Raw genomic sequence first — 19,051 nt, forward strand, 5'->3', positions numbered from 1 at the left:
CATTGGTCCACTGGTCGTACTCGTATACCTGGTCGGTTGGGAAGCTAAAAATAGAAACATCACGTGACAAACAAAACATTCACACATGGCACTCATTCACACAAACAGCGCTATGTTTGATTAGCAATGCGCGCTAATCAAATATGAATTATTCACAAAGTATCTATTAATCAAATATCAACTGTGACATATAAAACTAAAATATTAATGATGAATATAATTTCAATTTTCAGTGTATCAACAAGAAGGACACAAAATGCGAACCCTCCCCAAAATAACACTCCTCAAAGCTCCAGAGCTCCTGCGACCCAAAACACAATTCAGAATAACGCTCAAACTTCAGGCAGCTCAGCGTCCCAAAGTGCAGCTCAGAGTACAAGCACAGTTCAAACTCAAGGCACCCGAGGTAGTTCAGGGTCCCAAAGTGCAAATGCCTCCCAAAATGTAACACAGAATCTAGCTTCAAGTAATACTGCCCTAGATAAGAAGCAGCTAACTGCAGAACAACAGAGGGAAAAAAGGGAGTTTATAGAACGTCAAAAGAAGGAATTAGATAAACTCCGGGACATGGCAGACCAAACTGAGATGATGATTTTCAAAGCATTTCCGTTTCAAGAGGCAATCATTTTAGGAAATTTCTTTGCCAAGTTTCCCAACACTACAAAAACTATACGTATATTTACCAGCAGCACATTTACAGGTGTGTGTTATATATTGTGATCTATTTCTTGTTTTGTTATAATTATACATTTCTTATTAAAAATATAAAAGAATATTAACAAACATCTAATTCTACACATATTTTAAATGTAATTCAAAATCATGAAAGGAATTTCTACTAATTACCATGCAAATATTTACCGGTAACTTGAATATGATTAATATACATTTTCTGAAAATCTTCATCTTGTTAAAGATATACTAAGAATATTATATCATTATTTTTCGACGAATTTACCATGTTTAATAATAATAATAATTTTTGCTTAAGCACGAAAAAGGTTTGTCCTAGGATTTTGGGTATCCTTTGACATAAAAATGCATTTTATAAATTTAAAGAATAAAAATTAAAATGTTTTACTTTATAACAGATACAAAATATGAAAGAAATTTCTGGATGGCCAAAGCCTACCCGAAAATAAAGGATCACTGTTTCCAGAGGGGGTATGAGTTTCAGGTGGTGGACATGAGGTGGGGGGTCCGTCAGCAAGCAACGGACGATCACATGACCACTGAGCTATGTATGCACGAACTTCATCAATGTCAGCAAATTTCAAAGGGACCAAGTTTTATAGTAAGAACTATATATACACAGTTTTTTTTTCAGATTTCCTAATTTCTCTATCATAGAATTTTAGGCATTGCGCTAAAGTAAGAATATCATATTTCCAATTTAATCCATTTTTTAAAAATACAAAATAAGACAATTTTGCTAGCTGTAGTTTCAATTTATTGACATTTTTCTTCGCTGAAATGAAAATGCATATCAATGATAAATGCTTGAATTATAATCATAACATCAAGCAGCAAGAAATGATATTAGAAAAATAATGAACTGATAATTTTTTTCAGCAATTTGTCACATCTGATGAATAACATAAACATATACATGTATAATGTTTGTCTAATTAATCAAACAAATTTTCCAACAGTCTCTTTTCGCCCACAAATATGGCTACCGGTCTTTATCCCGAGTTATTGATGCTGGGGAATTCATGAAGATACGATCAGAGATAAAAGAACCAGCTGATCTGGAGCTCATGGCTAGGTACCAGACAGTTTATTTGTAGCTAACTTATTAAAGTTATTTAATAACGCAGTGCAATTTAATAAAGTCCCATACATATACGTTTCTAAAGACAAAGAAAAGTATCGTATCCATGGCATCCCTGATTTTAGGTTAAGGACTATATACGTAATATATTAAATGAATTGCTTTTTTTCTGCTTATATAAAAGACAGATTTAACTGAACTTCACCTCCCAAAAACCCATGAAATTCTAGCCTTATTCCATAACTATTATTATGCAACATTACAGATGGTACGAGGAGGACAAAAACGCTGTTCCAGAAGTTTTTGTATTAAAACCCATCAGCAGAAATATCCCAGATTTCCTGTCAAAAGACTTTGAGAAACAGAAGTCTGCGAAATCCCAATTCTGGACCGAGAGCGAAAAGCTCATGGAAATCATTGTCCGCGGAGCCACGCTAGGCCTCGACGACAAAGAGGCAGCAAAGTATAAAGTGTCAGGTTTGTATCTTATCGGTCTTCTTCATTACAATTTGTAATTGTTGATGAGTAAAAATTAAAATTAAAATGCCCGGTTTTTCTATTCTCATTTAAATCACTCAACTGTTGTGGGAAATACACCAAAATTGTAACATTTTTATATATTAAAAATTTGCATTATTAATCCTTGTTAATATTCAATTAGAATACATCATAATCTACAAGAAGTAAATTTTACAGTTCATCTATTTCAAAGCTATTTTTCATTCTTTTTATGTTATTCTTAGTGACAGAAATGGAGACAGAATCTGGGTTAAAGGAAAAGGACAACAATAAAAAGTGCTACTGGTTTAGAAAAAAATTCCGGGATATTGAGAAACAAGAACCCAGTTATACACTATCTAGATATATTGGTAAGTAAAATGTATGCATATACATGTATGACTCTTATCCGTCCCTCAAAGTAAATGATAGTCAATGATAACCAGCTCCAATAAAATTTGAGAAAAATTGCACAAATAAATTACAGTTAACTTCTTTAAGAGCCATTCTTTATAAGCACCAAAATTTGATGGAAAGCCATAGTCACCGATTTTAATAAAACTTTGGTAAATTAATACATGCTACTAGTCAAGTACACTGGTATATGCAAACTGACGGGATACTGCTGTTTCCATGGAAACCAGCAAGTCATACTTTTGTCACATTTGCTATTATTTCCTCTATAATGTATGTGGCTGAAACTCATAAACGCAGCAACACAATTCAACAAAACTAATCCTGTAAAACGAGTTAACCTTCAAAAAATTGGAGGTGTGTTATTTAAGATAAAGAAAATAAAGCCTTGTAAAGAATGGGTGGACTTATAACTGGCCAGAAAAAAGCCGAAATTTAAGTTCCAAAAAGTGGTAATTTTTATGCCCCCGTAAACGAAGTTTCGGAGCTATATAGTTTTTGTCGAGTCCGTCTGTCTGTCTGTTTGTCTCTCTGTCTGTATGTCTCTCTCTGTCTCTCTGTTTGTCTGTTTGTCTGCAAAACTTTAACCTTGCCCATAACTTCTGATTTAGCGGAGCTATGACTTTCATATTTCATATGTGTATTCCTTGTGACAAGACCTTTCTTTGAGTACCACCAAATTTGACCTTTTGACCTTGACCTTGGAGTTTGACATACTTTTACATGAAAATTTTAAAATTTTACTTTGGCCATATCTTTTGAACAGTAGACATCAGGACATTTATACTTCACATATGTAATGTTTGTTTAAAGACCTTTCACAGGATACCAACAACCTTGACCCTTTGACCTTGACCTTGTAGATTTCCGTACTTGTGAAAAAACTTTAACCTTGGCCATAACTTTTGAATGGTAAGGGATAGGGCTCTATACTTCATATATTTAATCCTTGTGAGTAAACCCTTTATTGGATACCAAGAACTTTGACCTTGACCTTTGAGATTGACCTACTTTAAAAAAGTCAACCTTGACCATTACTTTTAAAGAGTTAGGGCTTTACATATTTGATCCTTATGACAAGACCTTTTATTTAATAACAATAACTTTGACCCTTTGACCTTGACCTTGGAGTTTGACCTACTTTTTAAGAAATTGAACGTTGACCATAACTTCTGAACGGTAAGGGCTAGAGCTTTCATGCTCTACCTAAGTATTTTATGTGGCAAGACCTTTCATTTGATACTAATTACATTGACTTTTTGACCTTGACCTTGGAGATTTTTGTACTTATCAAAGAACTTTAACATTACCTTACTTTCAAATTTCTCAATTGTTTTCCAGTGAGAATACCCTAATTTTGGTACCAATTAATTAAATTTGCATTTAAGAAAAGCCTAATATCTGCTATGTTGCCATACGGGGGCATCGGTGTTTTACAAACACATCTTGTTTTTTCATCATATACACCCCCGATATCTTAACTGTGTATTTATGGTACGGATGTGAATTTAAAATGGTCTTTTCGAGGTAAACTAAATAAATATTAAAGGCATGGTGCCTGAAGATTTCTTGAATATCAATAGATAATCAGGGTCACGCATTTTTCATCGTCTGAATACATAGTCAGCGCATGTTTGTCGGCTGTTCTTACGAAAACTGTAGTTGTATATTGAACAAAATAATGTCATATTATTCATATATGTCTGCTATGGGAACGAAAATGGCACCGTCTTATGCCAATGTCTTCATGGGCAGACTGGAACGCAACAGAACTTGTTACTTCAAGCACCATTTAGGCCCCATAGCTGGTTGCGTTTCATTGACGATATAGAGATGAAGTGGGTGGAATGTCGCGAGAGCCTCGAGGCATTCATTACGTTTGCCAACACCTTTCATCAGTCGATCAAATTTACAGTAGACATATCTAATTCGAAAAACGTATTCCTAGCTAAATACTACATCTACCCTGATTGATGGTGAAATCGAATTAAGTCTCCACACCAAACCCACAGACTCCCACCTATATCTTATGCCCACTAGCTGTCATCCCCCGCACACTTTTAAGGGAGTGCCTAAGGGACTAGCAACCAGAATTCGACACATCTGTTCGTCCCCTGCCTTATATCAGGAGCAAAGTGGTCTTCTTAAGTCCCACTTATGCGAAAGAGGCTACAATGCCCGCACCGTACAAACAGCTATTGATGAGATGGCGGAACGTGACAGGCAAAACCTATTACGCTACAAGGAAAAAGACAATAGCGACAGGGTCCCTCTGGTAACCACATACCATCCCGTCCTTAAGAACCTTAGCTGTATCCTTCAAAAGAACCTACCAATTCTCCATTCAAACAAACGAATGGCAGGGGTCTTTAAGGAACCCCCATTGGCTGCATACAGACGCCCAAGGAACCTAAAGGACATGGTAGTAAGAACCAGACTGGACAACCCATTACCTAACGGGGGCTTTAAAACTTGCTCTGACAGGAGATGTCTTCTTTGTAAGCACAGCACTGGCACAGACAGTTTTAACAGCCCTGTTACAGGCCGCAGCTACAAAATACTAGGGAATTTGTCCTGTCATACTGACAACTGCATTTATCTCATCAGTTGCAAAGTTTGCTCCAAACAGTATATTGGTGAAACAGGAGATCTCCGCAGGAGAGTCAATAACCACCGTTCGACCATTAGGACCAAAAAACTCAATGAACCCGTTGGGGAACATTTCAACCTTGAGGGTCACAAATGGGAGGACATGACAGTAGTGGTGATTGACCATAACCAAAGATGGACAGATGCTCAGAGAAAAAGCAAAGAAAAGTTCTGAATGCACAGATTGAAATCATTCCGCCCTAATGGTATTAACAAATTGAATGACTTCACCAGAATGAACGTAAACTAGACCCAATTCCTGATCATACTAAACAAGATTATTCTCTCAATTTAGTGTTAACTCTACAGTTAATTTGCGTCACCAACTCTCAAACAACCGACATAACTATATATATATATATATATATATATATATATATATATATATATATATATATATATATATATATATATATATATATATATATATATATAAAGCACAAATTACAACAACTCTTAAACTAATATAACTGCCCTAAGTGAAGGAATATTAATATAGAAAGCACAGAGAAAGGATACTCACTTCCGCCCCAGCCCGGGGTTGAACTCTCGACCTACGGAATCTGTCTCCTAGCTGTTCTGCACTGCTAGGAGACAGATTCCGAAGGTCGAGAGTTCAACCCCGGGCTGGGGCGGAAGTGAGTATCCTTGTAAAAGTGAATTTCTCTGTGCTTTCTATATATATATATATATATATATATATATATATATATATATATATATATATATATATATATATATATATATATATATACACCAGTAACATAAAGCCTTTCAACATTAACTGTCATACGTGAATATACTTTAAACATATTTTATTGAATAATTAAATAAGGATTGGACAACAGGCAGTGCCTATGTACACTCTCTCCTTGTATAATAAGTCAAGATACAATTATAGTAAGTAATAATACATGTACATGATAATCAATAAGATTATAATGAAAAATAAAGATTCACAATCAAGTATTATTTATCAATATAAGGTTTCAGAAAAGATGACAACATATTAATTACATACTATTCCAGCTTAAAAATAATACAAATGTTTGGAAAAAATTATGCATTTAATAGAATATAGAATATAACAGTGTCTCTAATTTAGTCTCTTGGAAGATTTAATAAATTCTTGTACATCTGAAAATATTTTACAATTTGTTTGATAAATGTATTGACATTTTCCTCTTAGCAGAGTGTCTAGTTCAAAAACAACATCAATATCATTTAATTTTTTTACCAATAAGTTTCTTTCAACATTATACGATGGGCAGTTGATAAAATAATGTTCAGTATCTTCAGTATGTAATTCACACTTTTGACATGATTGAATATCTGATAATGATGTTTTAAATGTGCATTAAGATTACAAGCATTGTTTCGCATCTGACAATGCAAGATATTTTCTTTTCTATTACCAAAGTTAAAGTACCTACAAGATTTATTAGTAGCTCCCCAATTCTTAAGCTTGCATTAAAGATAGGTAATGAAAGAGAGTTATTTTACACCTTCACTAAGAATGTTCCAAAGTTTTATGGTTGAGGGAATAAAACTATTATAGTACAACACCGTTTTAATTATAAACTGGTATACATAAGTTATTACATCTTGACCTTAGGTTGTATGCATGTTGAACAGGAAAACAAGGTTGAATCAAATCATACAAATAATCAAGTGCAGAACCATTAATTATTTTATACTTCAAGTTAGAGTTTGTGTTTTTCTCTTCTACGATATAATGGTTCCCACCCTAGTTCACCATAAAAACAAGTTCTGGATGAATTTACTCTAAGCCCAGTAATAATTCTGGCAGCTTCTATCTGAATTTTTTCAAGCAATTCTGAACTACTTTGGGTACAATTATCCCATACAACATCAGTATATTCTAAAATTGGTCTTCTAAAGGCAAAATAAATTTTTATTAGTGAATTTCTATCAATACTATGTTTCAGTAACATAATTATATCCAATCTTTTACATGCCTTTTCATATACATTCAATATATGATTATTCCAAGAACCATCTGCTTGAAATTGTAATCCTAAATGAACATGAGTATTTAATTGTTTTATATAATCACCTCCATATCAAAACTGAATATTAGGATAACGTATGTGTTTTCTAGTAAAACATTAACAGTTTTTTTCACTATTAAAATCTACAGCCGAAGTTTTGGACCAATTTCTTATCTTTTCAAGATCTTGAATAAGGGACATTGTTGGAGCATTAATATCATTGTCTATAATAGCAAACAAAGAAGTATCATCTGCAAACAGTCGAATATTACAAGATATATCTTTAGCTATATCATTTATATATACCAAAAACAAGAAGGAACCCAGTGCAGACCCCTGAGGTACCCCGGTATCTGATGTTTTATATGCTGATGACAAGACTTCTAAGTGTACTCTTTGTTGTCTTTCAGTAAGATAGTCTTCAATGCAACCCAGTATGTTACCTCTTAAACCAAAGTTTATAAGTTTGAAAATCATTTTCTTATGCCATACCTTGTAAAAAGCTTTGGAAATGTCACAAAATATAAAGCGTATATCTCTGCCTCTGTCAAGGTTCGACATAATTTTATCATATATTTCAACTAATTGGTTAACAGTAGAATCCAGAGGATGGAACCCAGATTGGTATTTACTCAATAAGTCATGTTCCTTTATATGATTAAACATATATTTAAAAAGTATGTTTCCACTAGTTTACATATAGAACAAGTCAATGATATTGGTCTGTAATTATTAGGTTGTTGGGGACAGCCTTTAATATTCAAAATAGGTGTAATATGTGCTTGTTTCCATATGTATGGAAGAACTTTGTAATTTGTAAGTGATAGGTTAAATAATCTACATAGAGGTTTATATATGGAATAACGGGTTTCCTTTAATATTCTGGGAGGAATTCCATCTGGTCCACAGGGTTTAGAGGGATCAAGTATGCATGTGTAACTGATCAAGAACATCTTGATCATTTATTTTAAAATCACAGAAGTAGTCTGGAGGTCCAGCTCCATGTTCAGGCAAATCTGTCTCATTTTCAATATGTGAGATATATTAGCGAAAAAATTATTCAGTTATTCAGCTTTATCAATTGGATGCACCAATATTCTACTATCTTGTGATTTAATAGAGGATGGGAGAGAGCTTTGATTCTTTAACCTTGCAACAGATTTTGCCATACGCCACCACATACGTGAATATCAGTGTTTAACAAACACATCTTGCACACCTTCATGTTTGCACTACTATAGGACTTTCGCTTGTTCGTCCATCTCTTTGATTGAATTAATTTATTTTCTTCAAAACAGAATGCTTGGGAGACGATGATGTATGGAAAACAGCCAGAGAAAAGAACAAAGCCCTACAAAAACGAATGGAGGAGAAGATAAATCCAGATAACATTTACACGTACGAGCTGAACTGGACAGAGAAAGGTACATTTCTATGTTAACTACTAAGTTTAAACAATAAACGATTGGAGTACACAATTTTTTATAAACTAGATTACACTTTACACTTACTATCCTGACTGGACGCAAAAGGTGCATCTTTAATTTATTTTTACTTTAGAGTTTATAGCATCCCGCTAGATAATACATTTTCTAAAGGTTTCTGTCCTTTATTTATAAAATTCTGCATCATTTTTAAGTTCTGACATTAACTCTGAATTCTACAATGCAAATTGATCTATATTCAATGAAAAAACCGCGATTAAATACTATTCAAGTAGAATTAAGCTAGGAACTATATTTATTTCTGTATTCAATTGAAGCAGAATTTGTACAATATTTTATTTGTGAAAAGAAGAAAACACTTGCTGTGGTCTTCAACTCGCCAATTCGAAATTTAGACGACGTACATTGTCAATTTTTGAGTTTATTTGAAATTTCTGTACTCATTTTATTATCTATTATTTCCCACAACGATTTTAATTGCATTTTAAAGAATTGATATTGAGGCAATCTTAAATTTTGCCTGTTTATTTTATGTTATGATTTTTTATTCTGAAAATGCTTTCATATGTTAAGGGATTGATCCAAACAACAAGGAACATGCTGAATATTTAGAACAGATAACTGAGGACTTTCAGACTCAAATGATAATTTCAATCGACGAAGCAATCAACGAAAGAGAGAGCAACAAGAAATTGTACCTGAATCCAGAGCATGAGGAATTTATGAGACATGCTGCATTGGTGGAAGAAAAGTCTGCAGGAATCAGGGGTCGTGAGGAATTTGTAAAGGTAAAAGTTCAAAGGAGTTCTAATTACATGTTAACAACTTCATAACAATTTCTCACTTAGTAAAGTAAATTATACCTGATATTTATTTATCTGAAAAGATGCATATGGATATATATTGCATTTACATTGTAAATTCATAGATATAAAATTTGTTATCAATATTGCAATTTTCAATTGAAAAAAAAATTATTATTTATCAAACCAATTTGTTAAAAATTAATTAAAAAAGGAAAGGAAAACAAATTAAAAATTAAATGGAAAATCGTCTACAAGAAGGGAAATACCCTAGTTGTTCATTTGCATCATGAACAAATATTCAGGATACAGCTCTATTTAAATCTTTTCAAATATATAATTTAAAACTTGATTTAAAACATGACAATTCTTTCGAAATAATGCAAATTGCAGTAACATTTTTTCACTTATATTATTATATTGTATATGCATTTCATTTGAAATTTCTTAATATCTGATTGAATGCAAAAGTGCATAAAAATGCAAAATGTTTATACGAGGGACGTTCAATAAATAATGTCATCGGTGCTCTGAAAGAAAACAAAAACACTTCTATGAATTAGTCTTCATGATTAAACTAAAATATTCTCTTTTAATCAAAACACATGTCCGTAAAATTTTTATTCAATTTCTTATTGTTTTAAGAACACATTTTTGAATATGACCCTTCATATACTTGGATATGGCAGATCCTATGATTTTCCGTACTTGTTTTTTCTTTCTGAAAGGTGTTTTTTCAAGTTTGGGAAATGAAACAAGTCAAAGGTTGAAAGTGCTGGCCACTATTGTTGGTGTGACAAATTATTAACATTCTTTTTGTCCTCAGAACTCATATGTGTATAAAACAGACATTAGTTGCTGTAAATTTCACATATTTCAATTAATATATCTGAGGAATTCTTAACAAGTTTAACAGCAGCTTTAATGTTGCGTTTAATTTCACTCTAGTTTACTGATTCTTTACTATTCATTTTAAATGCAGTGTCTCGATTAGCCCTTTTTTCCAGCTTCTCACAATGGAACTATGAGATGAAAAGTGGGCTAATAAACTGCTTTTAACTCATTAAAGATTCAATAATTAGAGAAATTCAAGCTTAATGGCATATGATTTCTATGTTGTATGTCATCGAGCTGATGACATTATTTATTGAATGTCCCTAATAAGTACTGTTTCATTTGAAGAAAAAAAAATACACTCTTAAAAACTTTTTAAAAATATGAAAGAAATAACCCTTCTCCCCCCAAATTACTCTTTTCTGTCCATTCAAGTTAGTTCTTTAAATATGTCAGAAAAGAAATTGTTGTATACTGTTTCTTCTGAAAATGATAGGTTTTGAAGTGACTCTACTGGACCATTTTTTTAAAAATAAAAATGAAAACACACTATTAACTCATCAAAATCTCTTAATCAGTGTGTTGTTTTCATACTTATTTCATGTACAACACATTTTTCATAAATCAAGAGACTTGTTATTTATTTGAGTAATATATGTTAAAATGATATATGTTTAGCGATGAAAACTATTAATTTAAATAACTGTATAATATCTCAACAATATCTGTGATTTGTTGATAGACTTAAATAATTTAATTCTAGTTGTAACACGTCATTTGATTGGTTAAACGGTTTTATCTAAAAGCTCAATGTTTAGAATTTTATGAGAAAAGTTCCTAATTTCCAACATAAACTATCATAACTTATTTCACGAATCTTTGAAAAATATTGAAATTTCAAACATTTCACAAAAATACGTTGTACATCTGACTTTTTTAGCATCATTTTGTAGGCATTTACACAATAGTAGAAACCGTTCGCTGAGAATATTATCACAGTGAAAAAATTCACTGTTCCAAAAAAAGAACCAACTTTATTTTGTACTGAACTTTTTATAATTTCTAATTTGTATCAAGACAGTCATATGTTATTTCTCAAGATATATTTCATGAATCTAATTGTTTTATTGACCAGTGACACTTTTTGGACTCTTGATATGTTATTCTTACAGAAAGACAGACTGCTATGTTTCAGGCTAATCTCTTGTAACAACATTGTGTTATTATCTTTATTCATGTCCAAACATCAAAGAGTAATTGAGTTTATTTAATTAGTCCATACATGTGAATCTTTCACTCATTAAAATTCATGCCAACACCTGTCATATATTTACTCATTATGTACATTCTTATATGAATAGCCATGTATAATTTCAATCTTTAGTCTGGAATAAATGAGGGCCGGTCTCGGCCACGTCCGACTCGTCAGGACTTTGAGTCCTGGGCCACTTCGTCCATATCCGACTCGATCATTTTAATATGTCTGTTTGATGATTTATATTAACTGTTGTCATCGTTGAGACTCATCTTATAAATACGGAATCCTTCATCATTTGTTTTATCTCTGGAATTGCATATTGGTAGACATTCGGGAATACGGCACACCTAGTCTGAACACGTGTTCCATGGAGTTCTTGGCATAGAAAATCCTTGTCTTTAGGCCTGAAAGAAAATATAAAATTTGGTTAAATTTCTGCGTCCCGTTTGTCTAAAGATAAAGGGAAATGTTCCATAGGGATGCTCTTAAAGCAGGCTCAAAACGCTCTACATTTAGAAGAGACAGTCAGAAAAACTAAGAAGTCTATTGTATTGGTCTTCTACGGAGACATTTTCAGACCACAGCTGGATCTCCTGATGACCGATCTCGCAATGGAAGACCGAGAGTAACCACCCCTAGGATGAAAAGTCAAAATCTATTGCTTCATCTTCGAAACAGATATTTTAAATCCAGGAGATATTGCTCGAAATGTTTTAGGTAGGAGGAATACCTACACTGACAGCTCAAAGATACAGCGATGAAATTATCTCTTCAGTTTTACATGTACTGTTATATCTACGCACAATATATAGCCGTCCTAGTTTAACTTTCAACATTCAAGGAGTACAACGCAGCAGAAATACAACCCAAAAACAACAAGTTTCCTAAAAAAATATAACACCTTAGAGATAATCTCCGGATACTAGTATCTTGCCAAATGAACATGCTCGGGATAAGTTAGGCAGGGGAACAAGAATGCGCAGACGCCAGTAAGAGTCTCTTGCAACAGGCGACAGCACACTAGAAGATGTAGCTAGAAGAATGGTCACATAATTCCACAATATGTATCCTCTAAGCGTCGCAGATGTGTACAGTTGCAAAATTGAATGCAAGCGGTAGTCATACACGGTACTGACTTGTAAAATCCGATTCAAACCCAATGAAAGATAAAAAAAAAATGGTTCAAAGCCGATGTGTTTATTAAACTGACTTTTTAAAGAAAGAATATTGTCAAACATGTGTACGTTGTTATAATAACCAAATACTAAATTGACAACAAATTTAGCGCACTACTGTACATTTCTTTTTTGTTCAGTATATATTCCCTGCAAAAACTGTTTAACAAATTACCAAGAAAGAAGTATACAATTGAAGTTGTTACATTCTCTTTTATATTTTCTCAGAAAATCAAAGACTATGTGCTTGGAGACAGCAAGGAAGTACTTGTCGTTCACGGCGAATCTGGATGTGGGAAAACATCTATCATGGCATTAGCGGCCAAAGAGGCATTCAGTTGGATACATGGTCAAGGCATAGTGGCCATGAGGTAAGACTGAAAAAAATCTGTACAGTTTAAGCAATTTGTATCAGTTTCTTATTTTTAATGTTATCTCATATGATCAACGTGTTAACGATTCTTTCTTACAATGAATACAAATTTTTCTTGTACATTTATCAATTTTTCAAAAAAGACAAAATTAGCTTGTTTTGATTCCTTTCCCAATCAGTTTTGATTAAGTTTGCATACTGAATTGAAGATTGAAGATTCGAAACTTTTAGAAAAATTCAATTAAAATGAAAGATCAAAATTTAAAATTGATTTCGGATTTAATATCACTAAAACTGTGATTTTAATGAAGGTTTATTTCATCGATTGATTATTTCAATGTAGGTTTCTAGGTTCCACCCAGGAGAGTTCCAATCTTCTCACTCTTCTTCAGTCAATAATATCTCAGGTGTACCGATTCTTCAGATTACCACAAGTTAAGTCTCAGGTATATCATCTATTATAATATGATTATATGTTTGTCATTATTGGCTGAAATAAACGGACAAAGTTAATGAAAGTTAATTAATCTTTAGTTCAATCTTTTTAATAATACTGATTTTAAAAGTATATTGATGTAGATTGTAATTGAAAAAGATTTTTTGGATAACTATGTTTGGTTTATGGGATTTTATGAAATTCAGCCAAAATATACACACTGCATTCTATTTGTATATTCTTTTTTCAACAGTAAACTTTAATACAAAAATATGTTTAAAATGATTTTCTTCTAAAATGATATTCCATTTTCATGTTTTTAAAACAAACACACTGTACAATATAATGTATTTATAGATTAAAAGTTTTAAAAGGTTGTGATCATGTCTAAATTTATCTGACATAACTCGGGAACTCCAAATTTTTATTTCTCTTGAAGGATATACAAGTTCTCATCAAGCAATTTCGGACCTGTATGGCATTCTTTTTTTTGAAAAAGAAGAAGGTCGTTCTGTTCATTGACTCCATTGATCAGCTAGAATCAGCACACAATGGACGCGTGGTCAGTTCCTGGCTACCGAAGCGTCTGACAAATGGTACAAAAATCATCGTCTCCACTCTTGATCAACCAGAGTTTGGAGTGTTCCCAGACATCAAGGTAAAACAAGGCAGTGTTAAACACTTCATTTTAATATTAATTGTGAAGTAGGGATTTGAAAAGCTTAATTTAGCCTTTTTCTTATGTCGTGCAGTGTATAAAAGTCAGGGAGAACAGGGAGAAAGATAGACATGATCATACATGTATTTTAATAACCTAGAAAAGAAAAAAAAATGTACCTTAAAGATGCCCTTGTTTAAATCTGTAAAACTAAAACATCAAAGCAGCAGTTCTTTTTAAAATGTTTTTATTTTATAAACAGTTTAATCTTTGGAATACGTTTGCAAAAGGTAAAATCTTCATACAGTGTACAGGAAGCTACCTCATTAATATTGTTTCATAATTTTGTATACACATGTACACTGAAGTTTTGAAAGAACACCAACCCGAAAAACAAAGAGTAAAACTGATTTGAGGATAATTTTATTTCAGACCATTTCTTCTGAACAACATTTTCTTCGCGTCCCTTTGCTGACGGTATCAGACCGAAAGGATATCCTGGACCATTTCTTCCAGACAAATAACAGGACACTGAATGATGCACAACGCACATATGTTTTGGAAATGTTTGACAAATGTCCGCTTCCTCTTTTTATCAAACTTTCTTTCCGAGAGGCAATTGAATGGACATCATTTCGACCTATTGAAGAGTGTCGTCTGCAAGATACTATTCGAGGGTGCATAGATAAGTTATTTGAAAAGATGGAAACCAAACATGGCTATGTATTTGTGTCAAGGACACTTGGATATATCACAGCAGGTATGCTCGCATGTATATTTTAAAAGCAATATGTCTAAAATTAAATTTAAATTAAACTATAATTTGTTTTCACATGTTCTGTTGGTCAAAGACTTTCTGAAGTTAAGTAAAATTAAGAAAAGACTTCCATCTTTAAAGTCTATTTAAACCAAAAATATGTGTAAGAACAACACAGAGATCTGAAAAATTAAAATACTATTAAGTATCTGATAGTAGTAATTTCCCTAAACACCATTCATACCCACCTTGTGCGTCTTCAACGCATTGAATAAATGGAAAATGTTCGGAGACAATGCAGGTGAAATATTATTTTAGGCCGTCTGTATTTTCAGACAAAGTCATTGTAACGACCGTAGAAATTGCAATAAAATTACTTAAATTAAAAGAGAAAGTTTATAAATATTGGTTTATCATCAACTTATTTGCCTGTCACGGTTGTTTTCAGCATAGTTCGTATTTGGGATATACACTGGAAGACATAAACTCCATATACAAGCGATCATTTTTTTTTTTCAACATCATTGCGGGAATTTGATAACTATAATTACCATCATTACTTTAATTGTTTAGTGTATCTGTCAGTTTACTAGTGATGTCTATCTCTACAAAATATCATAATACGAAGCAGATGTGAAAGGCTGTGGAATCTGTTTTGGAGTTCTGTGGTGTATGTATATAACGTCAACGTCGATATCATTGGGTACTAAGTATTGTTAATTAAAAAAATGTTCATCTAGCTAAATGCCGATTTGTAGTCAACAGAAGTATACGTCTTGTAGAATTAATGTTATTTTTAGGGCTTACAATAAGGGGAAGAATTCCTTCAGATTGTTGATTATGATGGTCTCAAAGACTCTCTTAACAACATATTAGCAATCAAATGTGTGAAGTGGGCATAACTCACGATCTACAATACAACCCAGTGATAGGTCTTAATTGCTAACGAGATCAATACTATCCCGAAAACCTTTTTATGTGAATACCTGTCTCTTTTTAAACTATTATTATGTCTTAGCAAAGCACGGTGTGTCAGAATTTGAACTTGAAGACATCTTGTCCTGTGATGATGACGTGTTAAATGACGTTTATCAATTTTGGACTCCTCCAATTCGAAGGCTTCCACCACTATTGATAGTACGCCTTCGATATGATCTGCGTCGCTATCTTGGTATGTTAACTACTCTCTAAATATCAATTGTTAAAAATACTTCCTTAATTCCTTTGCTCTAATTGCAGTTTCACCGTTTATCCTGTGTTTACATAAATACATTATTTATTTAAAGCTCGCTTAAAATATTGTAGTAAATCGAGGAGATTCAGGGATCCAGATTTTAAGTTGGTATCATCGTCAGTTTTGGGAGGCAGCGGAAGATAGATACACCAAAGATGAGTCAACACAACATCAGCTCCACACTGGTCTGGCGGATTATTTCTTAGGGAGATGGGCAGAAAGTAAGTGTTACATGCAACAGATGTTGACAGGAACACCCAAGTTAAATCATTTTTGAGACTTATACGATATTCTATTGAAAAAATGTTTTCTAGGTGAAGAATACAAACGCAAAACATACTTTAAGCGTTCTCTCTATCGATTTTTTAAAGATAATATGGTTAAATTGTGTGTCATTTTTCAAAGAAAATTAACAATCAATGATCGAATTTGAAAGGGTTTTCTTTTCTTTTACAGACACTCCGAAACCATTTACGGATAAAAATGGAAAAGCAGAGGAAATTCGATATGTTGCAAGTCAGCCAATTCAACTTGGAAATCAAATCAACGAGAGGAAAATGAAAAGCCTTCCTTATCATCTGGCCAAATCGAAAAACCTAGAGGATCTCAAGAAATATTGTCTTCTGAACTTTGATTTCCTCATTCACAAATTACTGTGCCTTCCAACTGAGTAAGAACTTATTTGATTAAATTTGACATAGTATTAAATTGACCAAATCAATAAAAAAGAGAAAACCATTGACAACCAACAATTTAAAAACGACTAACAAAAATACAATGTAAACATAGAAACAAGCCAATATTCAGAAAGCAGAGAAATACTTGAACAAACAAGAAACTCGAATTAAAAGATAATAAAAACAATATATCGAATGAAAGTTTATTAGATTTAAACAAATGGAATTTTTCCCATATCACAATATTTTTATTCGGTGTGATATTTAACAAAAAATTAAAATAAAAAAAAAAAGTCAAACCTAGCTGGGTTTAAATAGTTTTATCACGCTTTCATGTATAACTATAAGTATTGTGTATTTTATACAGATATTGACAAAAATATTCTTAATTAAACTGATTATATAAGTAATCTTATATAAAAAAAACTTTATACACACAGAGACCTCTTGGAAGACTTTGCCTTGGCTCGAAGCTTGTTCCCTGGAGAGGATGACCTACAGATGCTGTCTCAGGCGATCAATTTGTCGTCTGCTGCTCTTTCTCTTGATCCTCGACAGCTTCCGTCACATCTGTTGGACCGACTTGAAAACTCAGAGGTTTGTTAAATAAAACCATTAAAAAATTGAAAAAAATGTTTTTAAAAGAATTTGAAAGCCGAATCCAAAAACAGAGATAATGTTATTTTTTAAATTTTCTATTCCCCCATGCTGAGGATGATTGATAACCTGCCTGCATTTTCTAAATTTTCCTCATCTTAATACAAGAACAAATGTTAACACAAATTCGAATTATGTAGTTAATGATTATTTACAATATTAGAAAGTGATTTAATACAACAAAAACTTATTAATGATGTCAAAATGGAAGTCAAAAAGATGGCGGCGACCAGTAGTGGACGTGTTTTTCACAGTGCTAATGTTTCCGGCATATTGCCGATACAGCTTGACAATGGTGACAAAAGTGGTGATGTAGAGGGTATTTCTACTCCCAGATTCCTTACTGATATTGTACAATGTGAGAACTCTATGGAAAATAACGACTTTGCGAGGTTGTTTACTTCTCCAGACGCGGGTATACCGTGAGTAGTAATTACAACAGTCATTACAACGATCATTGTGACATGACTTATACTCATGCAATACATAACTCCATGCAAAGTCCACAGATTCCTTCAAGCATTGACAATGATAAGGTTCTTAACCAAACTGATGTGGCAAATTTAGATAAAGTGCTCCAAAATATGCCGAAAGATTTATACATCGGTAAGTTACTGGATCTGTGTTCACACAACGAGAGTATGGTTTGATGGTACCGTTATATACTAAGCTCACGGGCCAAAGATCAACCAGACTGTCCACCTGGAAAGCTAATAAACAGAAAGTCCACTAAGAGTAGTCCAAGTATTGAAAATATGCTAGGGATTGTTTCACTCTACATATGTTCATTCATGGTGACAAATCTGGTATTGACAATGTGTTTGACAGAAATAAAAGCTCATCATGTATTACCGATGTTTCTAAAGTTAATTTGGTAGAGCTTAGAGTTCTTGTACAATCACTAACTCAACGAATGTCCGAACTAGAGGAAACCCTTTGTTCAAAGAATAAAGCTTTAGAATCGCTGCATTCTGACCTTAGGACACTGCGTACAGAAAATGAACAGCTCCGATCTGAAGTTGAATGCCTGAAAACAGAAACAGACACTAACTTCACGAAATATGACTTCTATCATAAGTTAACGACGGATAACCTCAGACGCATTGAAGCAGAACAAAATGACTTTCAGACTATTCTATCAAAGACAAACACAGAGATCGAGCGGTTAGCGAAAGTTAGTCTTAACTTTCAAAAACAAGCCAATTCATTAGCACCGCAAAAGTCTTACGCGAACACTGTATCTGAACATGTAATAGTTACTCCGCCGGCACCGGCTGGCTCGTCTTCCCCAAGTCAGGACAGTACTGCTAATCCAAAACAGAAATTACAGACGTCTCCCGGTGGAAACCCTCCGAGTGCCCCAGTGTGTTCGAAGAACACGAAAGGTAACGGTTCGT

The 19,051-nt window shown here is 33.1% G+C and overlaps 1 protein-coding gene across 1 annotated transcript; it reads left to right on the forward strand.

Moving 5' to 3' along the window:
* Positions 1–233: 233 nt before the first annotated feature.
* On the forward strand, positions 234–17,603 carry LOC134261325 (NACHT domain- and WD repeat-containing protein 1-like; the record flags this gene model as incomplete). The annotated part of the gene is made up of 15 exons (XM_062743764.1): positions 234–700; positions 1,092–1,294; positions 1,653–1,768; positions 2,040–2,251; positions 2,518–2,643; positions 8,646–8,771; positions 9,366–9,580; positions 13,091–13,233; positions 13,579–13,681; positions 14,111–14,329; positions 14,762–15,089; positions 16,105–16,257; positions 16,392–16,541; positions 16,777–16,990; positions 17,438–17,603. Coding segments are annotated over 15 exons (2,941 nt in total), but the record flags the coding sequence as incomplete, so codon positions are not given.
* Positions 17,604–19,051: the final 1,448 nt, after the last annotated feature.

This window comes from Saccostrea cucullata, unplaced genomic scaffold (assembly GCF_032062105.1).
Source record: "Saccostrea cucullata isolate Sc308-1 unplaced genomic scaffold, CSIRO_AGI_Scuc_v1 ctg12557, whole genome shotgun sequence".
NCBI classification, from domain to species: domain Eukaryota; kingdom Metazoa; phylum Mollusca; class Bivalvia; order Ostreida; family Ostreidae; genus Saccostrea; species Saccostrea cuccullata.